The sequence below is a fragment of the Pleurodeles waltl genome, chromosome 4_2 (genome assembly GCF_031143425.1).
Source record: "Pleurodeles waltl isolate 20211129_DDA chromosome 4_2, aPleWal1.hap1.20221129, whole genome shotgun sequence".
Taxonomy (NCBI): domain Eukaryota; kingdom Metazoa; phylum Chordata; class Amphibia; order Caudata; family Salamandridae; genus Pleurodeles; species Pleurodeles waltl.
The window spans coordinates 928,396,940-928,414,993 of record NC_090443.1 but is presented as its reverse complement, the minus strand read 5'-3'; the positions used below and the strand labels follow the sequence as shown (position 1 = coordinate 928,414,993).

Genomic DNA, 18,054 nt, shown 5'->3' with positions numbered 1-18,054 from the left:
ATCATTTTAGGAATCTAGCACAGTGTGTTAGGGACTGCACCACTGGCACACTATTTGTCACCCTTATGACTCATGTTTTTTCCATTTTTTCTCAGATTTAATGGCATTTGTTCAGTGATCCGCCCTGCGTACAAAGAAATACAATAGAAAAGATATATAAGTATGGTGGGACATTTTGGCCCCACTGTTTTTTTTAGGACAAATCTGCTTTACTTGTGTTATGTATAGGAGTTAAGTGATTCCCACTTCAGAAAAGCCTTAGTCTTGGGGGAAGAATCAGGGAGTTCCATATCACTTAAACTTTGAGCTTTCATTCTATCTTTTTGAGTCTCACCAATAAAAAGCTTGTGTGAAGTATCAGAAAGCATCTTCAGGGCAGTCCATGCTCAAAACCTATGGTCAAAAAGGTGATATGAGGTGTCTACTGGAAGCTTGAAACGTTCTTGACAAAGATCTATAAGCTCTGATCTACACACTCACAAGCCCACCAATTGAACTTTCTCCTTCGGACTGCAGCCGAGTATAATAATAAAAATAAGGCATTTGGAGAATTAATCCCTTTAATTCTCAGAAGTATTAAGTGTCAGGGTGCACAGTTATGACACTTATAAGTCGAGTCTTGGTATTTTCAAGGAAAACCTAAGAGTCTGTGACCCAGGATGTTGATGACAGACTAATTCATGTCTAACAGCTCTATATTTCCGTGATTATTTATTATTGTGCTGCATAAAGTGAAGTGCTTATTAAGCACAAGCGTTTCTTATTTATTTTTATTCATTAGTTTTTTTTTCCTGAACCCTTGAGTAGTTCTACTGATTACTGAGTTAAAGAAACATCATCTACTGGACAAATGACTGAAAAGGTTGAAGTCCTCTGCCACATGATGACACTCCTCTCCACCTATCACTCAAACACGTATGTAATGCACCATTGCTATTTAGTTGTGATTTGATACATACTATGTGTGGTGAACCCATTTTCTCTTGGTACCCAAGACAAATGATGGTCCAGGTTTGCATTGCACTTTACTATCTGGTGCTCCCTTTAACTCGTGACATGCTCACCTCAAGCAATGGTGCACCTGCCAAGCAAGGGATTTTTAGTTGAAGGTGAACTGTCACTGGCATGATCTTCATTTCCTGTCACCCTGATCCTACACTTGTGGTCCGGGGAGGTTTTGATTAAATCTTGAATATGGAGCCTAAAGAATGTAGGTGATGGAGACACTGTTGCCTCTCTTTTTAAAGAAAATGGGCTCCATTCTGCTTCTGTCATAACTCAAATCAACATGTCCAAGTCAGGGAGATACGTGTGTCATAAGTGGGGTGCTGTTTTGATTATGTGGTTCTATCCTACAACCCCATGACTTGTCATATAAGCCAAAGGAAGGCTCTAAGTTGTACATGGTGCTAATCACTTGGCTGGCTATATTGCACAGTCTCTGTGGGTCTGCGGACACAAACCTTCAGAGGATGGCAAAATATCCAGGAATATACAACCATACTTTCTCCTTTTCCACAGACTCAGTCAGCTCTTTGTTGTATCAAAAATGAATTTGCCAATTGCATTACATTTACATCTGCTTCTTCTATCACAATGGGCTATCAGCGAAAACATAGCAGCATGCTCTCTACTAGCTGCATTCCTGGCAACTCACACAGTTCAACCATTCAGTGCACACCATGGAAGGCTTTTAAATCTATAAGACAAATCGACTGTACAATTTCACTGTTAGAAATTTCCAAACCAACAATGTAGGCTGTACATAATGTGGACAATACACATAATATGCTTCAGGAAAACAATTTTTAAAAAAGATGTCTGATCTCACCATTCCATTATGTCCCTCTCTCCCAGTATTTCTTTAACCTCCTCCCTGCACTTCTTTTGGTGCTCTTGGTTCTGGCCCATGCAGTATAAAATCCAAGATATCCCACTAGATGTTGTATCATGTCCTTCAAACATGAATGTGTCCACCTCGGCACGGAGGTCTTTATCAGACAGTGGCTGTCCATTTTCATCCTATTATAATGGGGATAATAAACAAAACAGTACAGAGGAACTTAATTATGGTATCAATTACTTGGAGGATCAAATAAAAATGTGACACATAACATGCCCATTAAGAATAACTAAAAAGAAGTAATTGATTACAATATGCATTCATATATGTGGAAAGTCTTAACACGTTTTGTCCCTCTGCTGAACAATTGTAAAAAATTCCAAAATGCTAATTAATAATTGGTTCTAGAATATACTCAAGTAAAACATCCAATGATGCTTAAAATTAGTCTTGTACATAGTTATTTAGCACCAGGTTGACCTAATATCCTTTCTCATACACACTGGAAACATTAAAATTTTGCACGCTTGAGATCTTAAACTGACAGACCTGTTACATTTTAGTTTTCAAGTAACAGTAAATAGACTCTGATTGTTTTTTATTTTTTTTGCAATAATTTCTATCAGTCAACCAACCTGATTTAATATTTTATTTCTGTTTCCTATAGTCTGCCCGATTTGAATGTACCAGAATTGGGCACTTTTGCACGTATAAGAATAGGCATGCTCCAAGAAATCAAAATCAACATTCTTTCTGCTCAAACATATTGGAAATGAAACATGATTTTTAAGATATGCTGTGCTGTCATACAAACTAGAGTTGCAGCTTATTTTGGACTTGAAGGAGACAGGTGATGTGTTTTTTATTCCACTTGCGCAGCAGGGATGACTATAAAGAACGATGTCTCTTTTATTTATGATGAGAGTGAAACATTCAAAACGTTCTCAGTAGAGCAACTCCTTTTTGTTCAGGGTTAATATGCAGCATTTTTCAACCTACCAATCTTAAAATATACTAAAGAAAAAATATAATAAGTTTTGGGTAAAATACACAAAATAAATAATGAAATAGGAAAAGTGTATTTAAATAATGAGGCAATCTGCAATAATATAATGGTGTAGCACAGTGACACATTAGTGTTGCTGGCCCACTAGACCAATCTCGTCAAAAATATAGACATCATTAAGAAATACACACATTTATTATCTTTACCACAAACATAGTGGGATTCTTGCCAAAACGCTTTCAAAGGTTTGAATTAGACATTGGATTTTTTCTGTAAGCGCACCGAATCACAACAGAGAACTTTGGAAAGAGAGGTGTAAGCTATACATTCCATACCTTGGCACAAATCAGGATATCAAGAAAGTCTAAATGCCTCTTCTGTTGGATTTTTTCCAATTCTTTCTCATTTTTCAACAAATCTTTTCTCTGTTGGATCACTTTATCTGTGATAGAAAAGTACAGAATAATTGTATTTTACAATACAGAACTCCTAGCACGCATTTTAAGCTGATAAGTAGCAGCTAAGATTGAATTTCTGAGTATAGGGTCTATATGTATGAAATTTTCCATTTGCAGTTCCAAAGTGGAGTATCAGACAAAATCACTATTTGGGAATCGCAAATTGGAATGTATAAAAATTGCAATTTACTAAAAGCAATTCCTATGGAGTCACAATCGCTACTAGGAAATTGCAACTTAGGAAATACACGCATATGGGCCCTAGTCTACTACTACAATGCAAATGCATACCTGTGAGTGAGTATAGGATTGATAATCTACTAAAGTGTAGGCTCAATTGAAGATGAGCATGGAGGTTGCCCAGTGAAGCTCATGAAATTGAAGATAGACTATGTGTGCTCGCTATTTCAGCATGCTCCGATGCCTGCGGAGTATCGCCATTTCACTTTAATTAAAGCATTAGAATAATTAGGAGCAAAGTGTGCATTATAATGCCAACAATGTCAGAATGGCCACTGCCTAAGTGGCAACCTCCCCACCAGAGCTATTATGTGTTTCCCGCTAGGTCAGTGGGCAGAAATCTAAGTTTCTGCCTGCTGGCCTAACGGGAAACAGGCTAAAGCGGCCCAAAGGGTGCACAGCACCCGTGAATGTGCTGCGATGGTGCTGGTTAGGGGGGTGTAGTATGCATAGGAATGTGGAACTCCTAGGAGTGGATTAGAATCTTGTGATGTCATGTGTTGTGAGGAGAGAGCTTGAGGAGTGGAGCTGACAGTTGGATCTCTTGGCTGGATGGAACCTCCTGTTTACTGGAATAAAGCTACCATGTGAACTACGTGCCTTTCTACATCTTTATTTCATCTGGAAGGACATCTAGATTTACCACACTGGGATAGGTGTTTACTGGAATAAAGCAACCATGTGAACTACGTGCCTTTCTACATCTTTATTTCATCTGGAAGGACAGCTAGATTTACCACACTGGCGACGAGTATGGGATGCGTTTGTTTTAGCCCTTTTCATCATCCATTCGGCTGGTTACATGGAGGTCTCAACAAAGGACTGTGATTCAGATCTTAAGAAGGACTAACAAGAAAAGGTGACTTTCGGTTTTTTTTCCTTTTAAAAAAAAAAAAAAACTAAAGTTCTTTGGGTGTTCCCCTGTTTTCATTTTGTCCCCTGGACGCCCATATTGTTGTTTTTTAAAGGGAGGAGCACGCGCGCTGGCACCGTTGCCTTTCTTTAGTTAAAGAGCTGAGCGCGCGCCGGCTCCTCGTGAGCGTTTTGCTTCACCAATTCAGCTGAGCTGTGTTCGTGTTCCCATGGAAACGGTACAGCAGTGACTGCGCCTCAGCTCCTGCCTGCTATAGCTTCACGGAAACATTTGTTTCAAGCCGTAATATTAGAGTTACTTGGATCGGCAATAATTTATATACAAAGAAACCAGTCAGCTGAACGGCAGCTCAAACGCACACGTTTTCATGTCAGCTGTTTCAGGCCATTGTTAGCAAAGCCGTCTGGACCAGTTCACCAAGGAATTTGGTCAGTGTATAATACAGTTTTCCTTTAATATTGGAGGCATCTGTAAAAAAAAAGAAAAGAAAAGAGAGGCCACCTGTTTTCTCTTACCAACACGGAGACACTTTATATGTAAATGTAGCAAATGTTCCTGTCTAAAATAGACTGCGTGTAAAGGATTCAGAGACAGGAGATTGTGGTTTGGGACACGTAATTATGCAGAATGTTACTGCGCCCTCGTTTTTTTGGCTTTGCCAGGAGAACCTCCCATAAAATGGCAAAAGTGGAAGAAAGTTTTTGAGAGGTACGAAAAGGTATGTGGTGCATCTCTTAGCGTTGAAAGGAAGACTGCATTATTATTACATTGTTTAGGGTCAGAGGGTCAGGAAGTTTTTGACAATCTTCCAAACATATTTGATGAGAACCTAAATGAGTATGAGACGTGCATAGAAAAGTTGGATAGACATTATCTTCCAAAGGTTAGCACCATACTCGAAAGATACCACTTTGGCAGGAGAAACCAAGAAGAGTGTGAAACCGTGGAGAGTTATGTTACAGCTTGTAGGAAATTAGCATCATCGTGCAGATTTGGGCCGCTGCTGGATGAGAGAATCCGGGATCAGTTTATGCTGGGCTGCAACACAGAGAAGGTCAGAGAGGAAATTTGGCAAAAGGATGATCCGACACTAGATGAGGTTGTAGTACTGGCAAAGAAAATTGAACATTCCCTCAAATGTGTCGAGGCTATCAAGAAAGAAGAGAACAAATGTGACTCTGTACATCTCATCAAGAGTCATGGAGACAAATAGGATAACACTCTGAAACAAAGTTATAGAAAGGAACAGAAATGTTTTCAAGGGAAATGTTTTCATTGTGGCAAGCAGGGCCACATGGCGAATGATAGAAGTTGTCCTGCCATTAGAGTAACATGCAATTTGTGCAAAAAGAAAGGCCATTTTGCCACTGTTTGCAGAACCAAAAGTAGGAAAGGAGGTATCCATGAAGTTAATGATGACTCAAATAGTGTGGATGGAGATGATTTTGAATGTGGCCAAATTATTCTCCAAGTCGGCAATGGGAGGCGAGGACCCATTGACGAAATCCTGGTAGATGGTGAAAGAACTAAGGTTCTTTTTGACTCTGGAGCAAAGATTACCATCATATCGAAAGAGTTCTACGTAGGAAAACTCTTAAACAAAGTCAAGTTATACAAACCTGATATTACTCCTCGTCGCCAGTGTGGTAAATCCATTGGGCAAGAAAGCTGTAACCTCCTCGCAGAGAAGTGCCAAGTGATCCTCCATCATGCAATCATAGGATGGTGGCATGGATGGAGGGGCGGTCTTAAAGGGGAGGGAGTAGCCCCTTTTGGACCATTTGCAAAACCCACCTGTCTGATGTGATGGTATGCCAGCGGAGCAGGTGATGGCGAATGTCGCCTCCCACTGGTCACTGATGGGGGAGCATCAGGCTAGGAAGGTTTAGAGGCTGCAGCAGAGGGAACAGTGGACTGGCTAGACCGCTGGCTCCCAGATCCATGTGGATGTTGGATCCCACATCCTCAGCCACACAGAGGCTGGGCAGAATGCGCAGCACTGTGGCTGGGGGGGAAGGGGAGGGGAGTAGACGTGGTTGGGTGCCCCTCCTGTAGCCATGAAAGGAATGAAAAAAGAGACTGAAGGAAGCAAGAGGCAGCTGCAAGGCCTAAGGAACAGGCCAAAGCTTGGGACTCCTTAAAGTCCTCAAGCGCCGAGTCTGATTTTTCTCTGAAGAGACGTGTGCCATCAAAAGGCATGTCCAAAAGGGTAGATTGGACATCCCCCGGAAAGCTGGACGTCATCGTCCAGGCATGCTGCCTCAAGGCAACCGTCGAAGCAACCAATCTGCCTAGGGAGTTGGTCATATCCAGCCCACATCTGATCATGAACTTAGCTGCATCCCCCCCATCAGCAACAGCTTGGGAGAAAATGGCTTGGGCCTCCTCCATGATCTGTTGCAGCACTTGCGCATCCATGTCCCATAAATTATGGGTGTAACAATTCAAAAGGCATGCAGTGTTCACAGACCACAACGTCAGGCTGGAGGAAGGAAACATCTTCTTCCCAAGGTGATCCAGCCTCTTGGATTCCCTGTCAGGGGTGTGGAAAGAAAAGATCCATTGGACGTGGAGACTTGAATAACCAAGTCCTTAGGGGTGGGTTATTGCGTCAAGAACATTTAATCATTAGACGCAGGCCTATGGCAGCAGGCTATTGTCCTGTTCACAGGAGCCCCTTTGCTGGGTTTGGACCAGGTCCCCATCATGACATCAGTGAGGGCTTCACTGAAGAGCAAAAGGGGTTCAGAGGTGGAAGCCAAGGTTGAAGCACCTCATTCAGGAGGTTAGTTGTAACAGCCAGTGAAGGCAGCTCAAGGCCCAAGACCTCGGCTCCTCTCCTCACCCCTAATGAATAGGACGCCCCCTCTGCCATAGCCACTGTAGGGGGAGAAAGCATGCCAGCATCAGGGAAAGTGTCCAGACCACTGGCTTCCCTCAGGTCCGCAGCATAGTCCATAGGGTTGTCAAGCTGGTATTCTAAAGGGTATAGCAGCCCTCCGAACTCTCGCCGACCCCAACCCAGAAGAATAAGCGTCAGATTCTGACCCTAGAAGTAACATATATATATATATATATATATATACATATATAGGTATATAATTATACCCACCAAAAACCCATAGTCCCACAAAATACTAAATTACTTAATAAATCCTTGCCAACCAAAAGCCCGCAACTACCCTAAACCCTAAAAACACCCCCGCCCTGATATACACATATATATATATATATATATATATATATATATATATATATATATAGATATATATATAGATATATATAGATATATTCACTGAAATACCAAAGGTTACAGGGATGGTATAGATACAAAACAGAATAAAAAAACATAGATATTCACATAAAAAAAACAAAGGATACAGGGATGTTATAGTTAGGATCACATTTTAAATGTACAAAGTGTAGAAATTCACCAGTTATAGTTGGAGTTACCTCAAGTAACTATAACTCGTGCCCTAAGGTAGCTATAACTCGGGCCCCGCCATGCACAGTGTTTTGTTAAAACTTTTACTACAAATATTACATTGATATTATCAATGATGCTATGAATGATGGCATGATTGCCGTAATTAGTGGGGTAATTTTCAGTGCATGGCAAGGGTGCGAGTTACAGTTACCTTTAGGCACAAGTTATAGTTACTTGAGATAACTGTAACTATAATAGGGACCTCCTTTAGTTTTTTAAATGTTTGCCCCAGGGGGGTTGGCGGTCCCCGCAAATAAAATACATTTTGCCCTGGGAAGTGGTGGTCCCCGGGGGGCTGGAGGGGACCACACCCCCGCAGCTTACATTAAAGCTCTGGGGAGGTGGAAGCGGTCCGCGGCAGTCCCCCCCCCCCCGCTTTATTTTATTTTTTAAACGCCCCCGGGACATGGCCCCACCTGAAGGCATTAATCTAACAAAGCATTGTTTTGTTTTGTTTTAGAACCCGATTCGCAGATCCACCGTGTCTCCGCTCGTAAAATAAAAAAAAATGCTTTTTAGCCCACGGAGGTCCCTTTGGGACCCTACCACTAGAGCTAAGAGGTCAGGGTGTTGGTACCCTTGCCCCTTTTTTTCAACTTTTTTTTGGGGACTCGGTTGAAGCAGAGTTCCAGGATGGCTAACAACACTTCAAAGACTTCTGTTGTTGAAGTGTTACCAGCCAATCAGATCACAGCACAAGATCGTTAGGGGTAGCAAATCCTGCACGTCCCTAGATATACAAACTTGTTTTCCCCTTAATTTCTCAAGAACTACTGAATGGAAATAAACCAAAACAAAAGAAGCCCTTCCTGCCAAATTTGGTGTAATTCCATCCAGCAGTTTTTGTGCTACCACTGTTTAAAATCCCTATGGAAAAATGAATGGGGAAAACGTGTGGGACCCCACTTTTTTCTCCAGGCAGCAGCTGACAGACTGGCAATTTTTTTTGTAAAGTTCCATGAGGATTCGTCAAGAGGCGCCAAAGATATAGGCAAGTTGAAAAAGGCTTTTTATGTAGAAAACTAGGTAATATATATCACATTTACCTGCGAAGTACTTAACCTTATCCTCCTTGCCAGGATATCCAGAGCCGCCACTGGGAATGATCCTAAAACATTCTGGGTGCTTTTTACTTTTTGCCCCTGGTTACCATCAGATCGAAGTCGACAGTAAAATAATTTCATAACTGCACTCTTCGAAATTAGGAAATCACACATAGGAAACCAGGATTTCCTAATTTGTGGTTCCCAAAATGCGATTTCCACTGGGTCGAAATCACATTTGGTGATGCCACATAGGCCTTTTACATTTGGAAAAGCAGATTTGCATTAACGGGTGGAAATTGCAATTCGATCTGTTAAGAAATGCAAAATCCATTTGGGCCATAGTGGCTACATACCACAAATATCTTAAAATTCCGACTAACAGTAATGGAAAAAAACTGCTAAGCCCATGAAAGCAAGACATCACTAGCCTTGGAAGCATTTGCAGTTATGAGTTACTTTGACATAACAATGAGGAATGTGTAGTACACAAATCAATTAATTTATGATGCTCATCAGAACAGAGTATTATTTTTTTCTGTTTACAAGTCAAACGATTTTGCACTCTAAGTGACCGCAGCAAGGTTGTTTTTTTCACAGGTAAATTTGTGTTATCTCAAGGTCATGAGTACAAAATTTAAGACTCCAGAAAGGGATATTCTCAAATTAAAGGAATTCGTTTTTGATAGCTGGAGCAAGGGAACACCTGCAGCTATGGGTATAAAGTGAACAATGCCACGTATAAGTGCCATACGAAAACAAACCAAGGGAACCTAATATCATAGGAGTAGCAGAGACCAGGAAAACCTCATAACCATGTTGGCTAATCATAGCCTACAATTGTACACCTAATCAGGCCCTCTGTACTTAGGATTGTTTTGGAAATGTTTCACGTAAATCACAGAACAGAAATGTAATAGACACATAAATACATCAATATTGCAACTGAATTCAAATTCAACTGCAAAATCATACTGTAGTACATTTATCATTTTACTCTAATAAGAGAAATTATCGTCTTATCAATATTATAAAAATTCAATTACTAAAATGGCATACAAATTAGTAAGTAGAAAGGAAGTAATTTCAAGAATAATATTTATAAACCGTTCTGGATTTATATACCCACCTTTCTTTGTACACCTTCAAGGACAAACATATTAGGATGGAAGACCAAAAGCACAAATAAATGTCAAAAGAGAGGCCTCTTTTTTCAGAGTGACCCCTGACCTGCCTTAAGGCCAGGAATCACTCGACACGCTGAGCAGCTCCACCAGCCTGCCTCTGTTCCCCCGACCCCGCCCTAGCTGCTGTCACAAGTTCGAGGCTCTGTATCACCCACAGTCACCTGCCTGCACCTCATCCCTGGTGTCTAGTGGTTTGCGTAAGTATTGTGTGTGTCCCCTGTATTTTGTCTCTGTGTTTTTGTGCCGTTTTCACCTTCTTCTGTGCCTTTTTCTGTTTTTTTCTGACTCTGTCTTGTGCCTTTCCTGTTTTTACTCTGTTTTATTGCCTTTAGTATATTTCTGACTTTTTTGCTGTTTTTTTCCTTTTTTCACCTCCTCCCATCCCAGCCGTTGCGTCCCCTGCGTCCCTGCCCCCCTCACACCCCCATCTGCCACCGCCTCCCAGCTGCTCCTCCCTCCCACCTCCACTTCTTAATGGTGGCTGCTGCGCAGTGCAGAGAGTGACCCCTGACCTGCCTTAAGGCCAGGAATCAATCAACACGCTGAGCAGCTCCACCAGCCTGCCTCCGTGCCTCCGACCCCACTGTTGCTGCTGTCTCGAGTTCGAGGCCCTCAAACACCCGCAGGCACCCGTCTGCGTCTCATCCCTGGTGTCTAGTGGTTTGCCTAAGTATTGCGTGCGTCTCTTGTATTTGGTCTCTGTGTTTTTGTGCCATTTTCACCTTCTTCTGTGCCTTTTTCTGTTTTTTCTGACTCTGCCTTGTGCCTTTCCTGTTTTGACTCTGTTTTATTGCCTTTAGTATATTTCTGACTTTTTCGCAGGTTTTTGCCTTTTTTCCCTCCTCCCGTACCAGCTGCTGCATCCCCGACCCCGCGCACCTCCATTTGCCACCGCCTCCCAGCTGCTCCTCCCTCTCACCTCCCCTTTTTAATGGCGGCTGTTACGCGGCCACGGCAGAGGCAAGCCAGAGAAAGCCCGTCTGCCCCGTCCGCGCCTGGACCGCGCCTAGCAATAGTCCCCCTGCCCCAAATGCCTCCCACACCACCGGACACCGCTACTCTGCCAAAGAACTCCACGCGCTCAACCCTGGCCGCCCTACCGCCTGCGTCCAGACCTCCCCTAGGTACACCCATAGACCCTTCTCATGCCGGACGTGTAACTTCACCTGCGCTCAAACCACCAAGCACCACAACAATGCCACCTATCTCAACCACCTCAGCTGCATCCTCCTCAACACCCGCTCCGTCCACAAGCACGCCGTCAAACTCTGGGACCTGCTCACATCAACCTCCCAGGCATTGTCTTCCTCACCAAGACCTGGATGAACCCCTCATCGGAACCCGACATCGCCATAGCCATCCATGAGGGCTACAAAAATCACCAGAAGAGACCGCACCAACAAACCAGGAGGAGGATTCGCCATAATCCACAGGAGCTCCATCAGGATCTCAACCGACACCCACAACGCCCTAGATACCACTGAACTCCTACACTTCCAGATATATGTCAACGCCAACACCACCCTGAGAGGAACCCTCGTCTACAGACCTCCGGGCCTCCGCCCACAATTCTGCGATGCCATCGCGGACACAATCAGCACCCACGCCCTCGCCTCCACGGACTACATGCTCCTCGGCGACCTGAATTTTCACCTGGAGAACACTGGGGACAGCAACTCCTCAGCCCTACTGGACAACCTCGCCAACCTCGGCCTCAAGCAACTTGTCACCAAGCCCACCCACTCAGGTGGCCAAACACTCAACGCCATCTTCTCCACCAGCAGCCACATCACTCTTCACCCACACCACCGAACTCCACTGGACCTACCACCGCTGTGTCCATTTTTCCTTCCAGAAACCCACCGCCCACCACCAACAGCATCCAATCCCTCAACACAAGTGGAACTAGATCTCCAAAGACCAACTGATCTCCAACCGCGCCCACGCCCCACCACCCAACAAAAGCGACCCCAACACAGCCGCCCTCAACCTCAAGCAATGGCTCGACGACTGCGCCAACACACTCGCTCCACTCAGGAAAACTGTCAACACCCGCACCAACAAAAAAGCTCCCTGGTTCACTGCTATCCTTCAGGCCTCCAAACGAGAATGCCAAAAAGCTGAGAAGATCTGGCACCAAGAACAAACAGAAAGCAACCACACCACCCTCTAATCCGCCATCCGCAAACATCACCAGCTCATCTGGACCACCAAAAGATCTTTCTACAAAGAACGAATTGACAACATCGCACACACAGCAAGGGGCTCTTCAGCATCGTCAGGAAACTCACCAACCCCAAGTCCAGCTCTGCCGACCGCCCCCACTCGCAAGACCTCTGCAACTCCCTCTCCACCTTTTTTCACTGCAAGATCACAGAAATCCATGGCAGCTTTACACCGCCACCCTCCACCACCACCACTGCCAAGGCCCACCCTGACGTACCCAACCACACCAACATCCTGAGTGCCTGGACCCCCACCAACGTCAAGGAAACCACCAAGACCATTAGCACCATCTACTTCGGTTCACCCGCCGACCCCTGCCCTCACCACATCTTCAATAAAGCCAAACAAATTATCGCTTCCCAGCTCCGGACCATCATCAACAGCTCCTTCCAGACTGCCATCTTCCCAGAGAGCGGGAAACACGCAGAAGTCAACGCCCTGCTCATAAAGACCAAAGCCGACCCCAAAGACCTCAAAAACTACAGCGGCCCATCTCCCTACTCCCCTTCCCTGCGAAGGTCATCGAGAAGATAGTCAACACCAACTATCTCGCTTGTTGGAGGACAACAGCCTACTCAACATCCACTAGTCCGGCTTCTGTAAGAATCACAGCACCAAGACCGCCCTTATTGCTTGCACCGACGACATAAGGAGTAGGCTTGACAAAGGTGAAACCGTTGCCCTCATCCTAATTGACCTTTCCACAGCCTCCGACACCATCTGTCTTCACACCCTTCGCACACCCCTCCACGATGCCGGAATCTGCCACTGAGCACTGGACTAGCTCACATCCTTCCTCTCTGGCAGAACCCAAAGAGTCCGCCTCCCCTGTTCCTGTCTAAAGCCACCAAGACCATCTGCAGAGTTCCCCAGGGATCCTCACTCAGCCCCACCCTCTTCAATGTCTACATGGCACCGCTTGCCAACATCATCCAATCCCACGGCCTTAACATCGTCTCCGACACGGACGTCACTTAGCTCATCCTATCTCTCACGAAAGACCCCGCAACCGCCAAGACCAACCTCCACACCGGACTTCACGCCATCGCCAACTGGATAGAGGCAAGCCGCCTCAAACTGAACTCGGAGAAGACCTAGATCATCATCTTCGGATCCAACAGATCAGCATGGGATGACTCCTGGTGGCCTCCCACCCTGGGATCTGCCCCAACACCCACTACCCACGCACGCAACCTTGGCTTCATACTGAACTCATCGCTCTCTATGACCCAGCAAGTCAACACCGTCACATCCTCATGCTTTAACACCCTTCGCATTATTCGCAAGACCTTCAGAGGGATCCCCTTTGAAACCAGAAGAACGGTCTCCCATGCCCTCGTTAGCAGCAGACTGGACTACGGCAACGCTCTCTATGCGGGAACAACAGCCAAGCTCCAGAGGAAACTACAGCGCATCCAGAATGCCTCAGCACAACTCATCCTCAACCTCCCTCGCCACAAACACATCTCAGCCCACCTCAGAGACTTCCACTGGCTCCCCGTCAACAAAAGGATCATCTTCAAACTCCTGATCCACGCTCACAAGGTTCTCCACAACGCCGGACCTGCCTACCTCAATGAACGTTTCATTTTCCACACCCCGACAAGCCAGCTCCACTCCGCCAACCTCGCGACCGTCCCCTGCATCCACTGCATCACAACTAGTGGCAGATCCTTCTCCCACCTTGCCGCCAAAATCTGGAACTCCCTCCCCGTCAACCTACATCTGACCCAGGACCTCCTGACCTTCAGGAAGCACCTCAAGACCTTTGAGCAGTAGCATCCCATACCTCCCCCCAGCGCCTTGAGACCCTACCGGGTGAGTAGCATGCTTAACAAATTACTGATTGATTGATTGATTGATTATGAGCAGCGTTGAAGAATCTGATATATATACCCCTTGAGGTATACGGGTGCATTGGGATTTATAAAGTGCTTTCTGATCTAGCCTAATAAATCCGTGCAAAATTTCTACTGTTCAAAGGGTAAATCTGCAGTTATCCCATTGCCTAGATGCTCAGATGAGGAGCCAGCAATGTTCAGCCCAACTCGACGATTTACAATGTCCCATATTCATTGCTCTTTCCTTTTATATATGTTTACATCAGACCTGACATTCTCCTCGGCCTACTACAAATTATACATTTATTTTCAGTAGGTACAGACTGTCATGCCTCCATCTTGGGCCCTATGTGCGGTGGGTTTTACTTGTCAGGCTCATCTCATCTTTTCCTTGTGGTGTCTCCTGCCCTGAGTAGTCCAAGTCACGCTTCCCTTGTGGTGCCTTCCAGTCTTGAGCACTCCTTATTACCCTCCCAGGAAGCCTGAACTATTGACCCTCCTGTTCTGTTGCTATGCAAATTTAGTCTATTCTGCATCTGCAGATTATCACATGTCATCTAGGACAAGTTATGTTATCCTCTGTGAACCACTGAAGTACTAGTTACATACCTTCGGTAACAAAATATCTGGTAGAGACATATTCTAGTTGCAGACTCCTTACCTTAGAATTTCCCCCAGGCGTCAGACTGGATCTGGAGATTTTTCTTAGAGCAATACCCTTGCGTGTCGGTAGGTGGGGTCGGTCGACTCCACAGGCGTCGTAGTCGTCGTGATGGCGTCGGGAGTAGTATATAGACGCCGCCTTCGCGCAGTGACGTCAGTTTCTTTTAACGACTTTCCATGCAAAAGCACAGAGCCACTAAGAACACTGAGCTAAGGACCTGAAAGGGGAATCCCTGTCCCTAGAAATCAGTTCGCAAGCAGAGAGGATGGGTGGGCAGGAATCTGCAACCAGAATAATTCTCTACCGGATATTTTGTTACCGAAGGTAAGTATCTGGTACATCTGATAGAGACTTCTAGTTGAAGATTCCTTACCATAGAATAGATACCCAAGCAATGCCATCCTCGGTGGTGGGCTGCGAACCAAGATCATACTAGGAAGTCCTGCAGGACCGAACGACCAAAGTAGCTGTCCTGACAGAACTGACTGTCCAGGCAGTAGTGTTTAGCAAACGTGTGCAGGGAGGCCCACAAAGCTGCCTGGCAGATATCCACGACAGGAACTCCACGTGCTAACGCAGTGGAAGCAGCAGTTGCTCTGGTGGAATGAGCACGCAAGCTCTCAGGGGGTTGCTTCTTGGCCAAAGCATAACACATTATGATGCAAAGAAGAACCCGTTGAGAGATGGTACGCTTTTGCACTGCCTTCCCTCTTTTCGCTCCCACATACCCAACAAAGAGTTGATTGTCCACCCAGAAATCTTTGGTACGATTAAGATAGAATGCCAACGCTCTTTGTTGGTCCAGACGGTGGAGACTCTCCTTCTCATGAGAAGGAAGTGGGGGTGCGTAGAAAGTAGGCAGGGTAATGGACTGGCCTACATGAAAAGGCGTAACCACCTTTGGAAGGAAGGAAGCCTTAGTGCTCAACACCACTTTGTCAGGGTGCACAGACAAGTATGGAGGTTTAGATGAAAGGGCTTGAAGCTCACTCACCCTGCGAGCAGAGGTGACGGCAACAAGAAAGACAGTTTTGAAGGTGAGGAGCCGCAAGGGATAATTGCGCATCGGCTCAAAAGGAATACACATTGAGTAAGTAAGGACAAGATTGAGATCCCACTGAGGCATGATAAATGGAGTGGGAGAAAATAAATGGGTGAGGCCTTTTAGGTGTTTACTCACAATTGGGGATTTAAAAAAAGAGGGCTGATCAGGTAACTTTGTGGTCTTCCCAAAAATGCGGTGCAAATTGTTAAGGAGGCATGTTGGCTCAAAGTGAAAATAGGCAACTTGGCTGAGGTGTCTCCACTTAGTTTGACAGACAAGTTCACATCAGTCAAATGCCATCACGAATTTGAAAATTACATGGACTTCATCTTATCTCCCCGAGCACATGCACTTTATATTAGGTTTAGGTTTGGATCGTTACCTTTACGTACTTTTACTTGCAAATAGTTTTGACAGGTCTCTCAACCTAACTCCTGCCCCATGGGTTGTGGTTTACCAGAATGTATTGCGCATGTTCTATTCCATTGTCCTGCTTACAATCAGCAGTGGATTCAATGGATTATACCTCTTTGTAGATCCATGGGCTTCAAAAAATGGTTTTTAGCTTTGAGGATTTGCAAAACTAACACCCATGGTACAGTGGTATGTGCGCTGGTTAAATTTTTAGATGCAATTTGGCATATTAGATCAAAGTGTCTAATGGCACCTTGTGAATAAGTGTTTGTTTACAGATAATAATGGATATGTCTTTTTTATTATTTGTATTACTTTTATAATGAAAATTTGATATTTATGGTAATTTAACTGCTTATTTTAATATTATTGTATTTCCTGATTTAAATATTTGATGGGTAATATGTGTCAATTGTATTGTTTTAAATCCATGGGTTTATTTATGATACGTATACTGTGGGATGTGCTTTTATGGTATTATTTTTATTACAGAAATAAAGCTAATTGTGAATTGAGGTAACCTAAGGATGGCCGAAATGGCAGATAAATACCCTTTTAGGGTGCCCAAAGCTGAGCCTTGCTGGGCCAAAGAAAGAATGAATACAAGAACCTCGGATAGAGGGGCAGAGAGGGGATCAACAGATTTGTTGGTGCACCATGCCACAAATTTATTTCAACGACAGGCGTATACAGTTTTGGTTGAGGGACACCTGGCTGCCAAGATAACATCACAGACTTTGGGTGGAGGATCAAAAGTCGTCAACTGTTGCTGCTCAATCTCCACACATGAAGGTGGAGGTTGTACAGGTTCGGGTGAAGAACCGTCCCCTGTTGCTGTGACAGAAGATCCGCCCGAAGAGGCAGTCTGAGTGGAGGATCGATGGACATGCTCAATAGCTCTAGATACCATACTCTCCGTGCCCAATATAGAGCCACCAAGATGACTTGGGCCCAGTTGTTCCTGATCTTCTTGAGGACTCTGGGCAGAAGTGGTATAGGCGTAAAGGAGGATGGGGTTCTACTAGAGACAAAAAACATCTCCAACCGAGTGCCACCTTGGAAACTCCAACGCGCAAAACAGCTGGCATTGTGCAGAGGTGAACAGATCTAACCAAGGCTCTCCCCACTGCTGAAAGAGACCTTGCACCACCTCCATATGGAGACGCCATTCGTGATCGGCTGTGCATCGGCGGATGAGTTCGTTCGCTCTGACGTTGAGGGAACCCGCCAGATGTTGAACCATCAGAGTAATGCCCTGATGCTCCAGCCAAGTCCACAGGAGTAGTGCCTCCTGACAAAGGGTCCAGGACCCTACCCCACCCTGCTTGTTGCAGTACCACATCACAGTAGTATTGTCCCTGAACACCTGCACTACTTTCCCTTTGGGAGAGGGAAGAAATGCTTTCAATGCAAGCCTGATCGCCTAGAGCTCCAGAAGATTGATATGAGCCCAGACTCCATTGGAGATCAGAGTTTTCTGATCTCCGCCTCTCCCATGTGGCTGCCCCAACCCAGATGTGACGCATCTGTCACTACAGAGAGATCTGGTTGGGGAAGGGAGAGGGATCTGCTGTGGACCCAATGTGGATTCGAAGCCACCACTGTAGGTCTTTCATAGTCCCCTCCGAGATCTGGACCATGTTGGAGAGATTCCCCTGATGGAACTTCAAGTCCTACTGCAGAGCCCACATATGCCATCTGGAATGTGTTACTAGCAGAATGCAGG

The 18,054-nt window shown here is 45.0% G+C and overlaps 1 protein-coding gene across 1 annotated transcript in view; it reads right to left on the bottom strand.

The window, feature by feature from the left end:
* The window catches only part of LOC138293478 (cytochrome P450 4B1-like), a 159,628-nt gene that overhangs the window by 34,966 nt on the left and 106,608 nt on the right, over positions 1–18,054 (bottom strand). Inside the window, exons 7-8 of the mRNA XM_069232717.1 lie at positions 3,185–3,291; positions 1,832–2,022 (exon numbers count right to left, since the gene is read on the bottom strand). Coding sequence (XP_069088818.1) covers positions 1,832–2,022; positions 3,185–3,291 — 298 coding nt within the window. The remainder of the gene's footprint in view (positions 1–1,831; positions 2,023–3,184; positions 3,292–18,054) is intronic.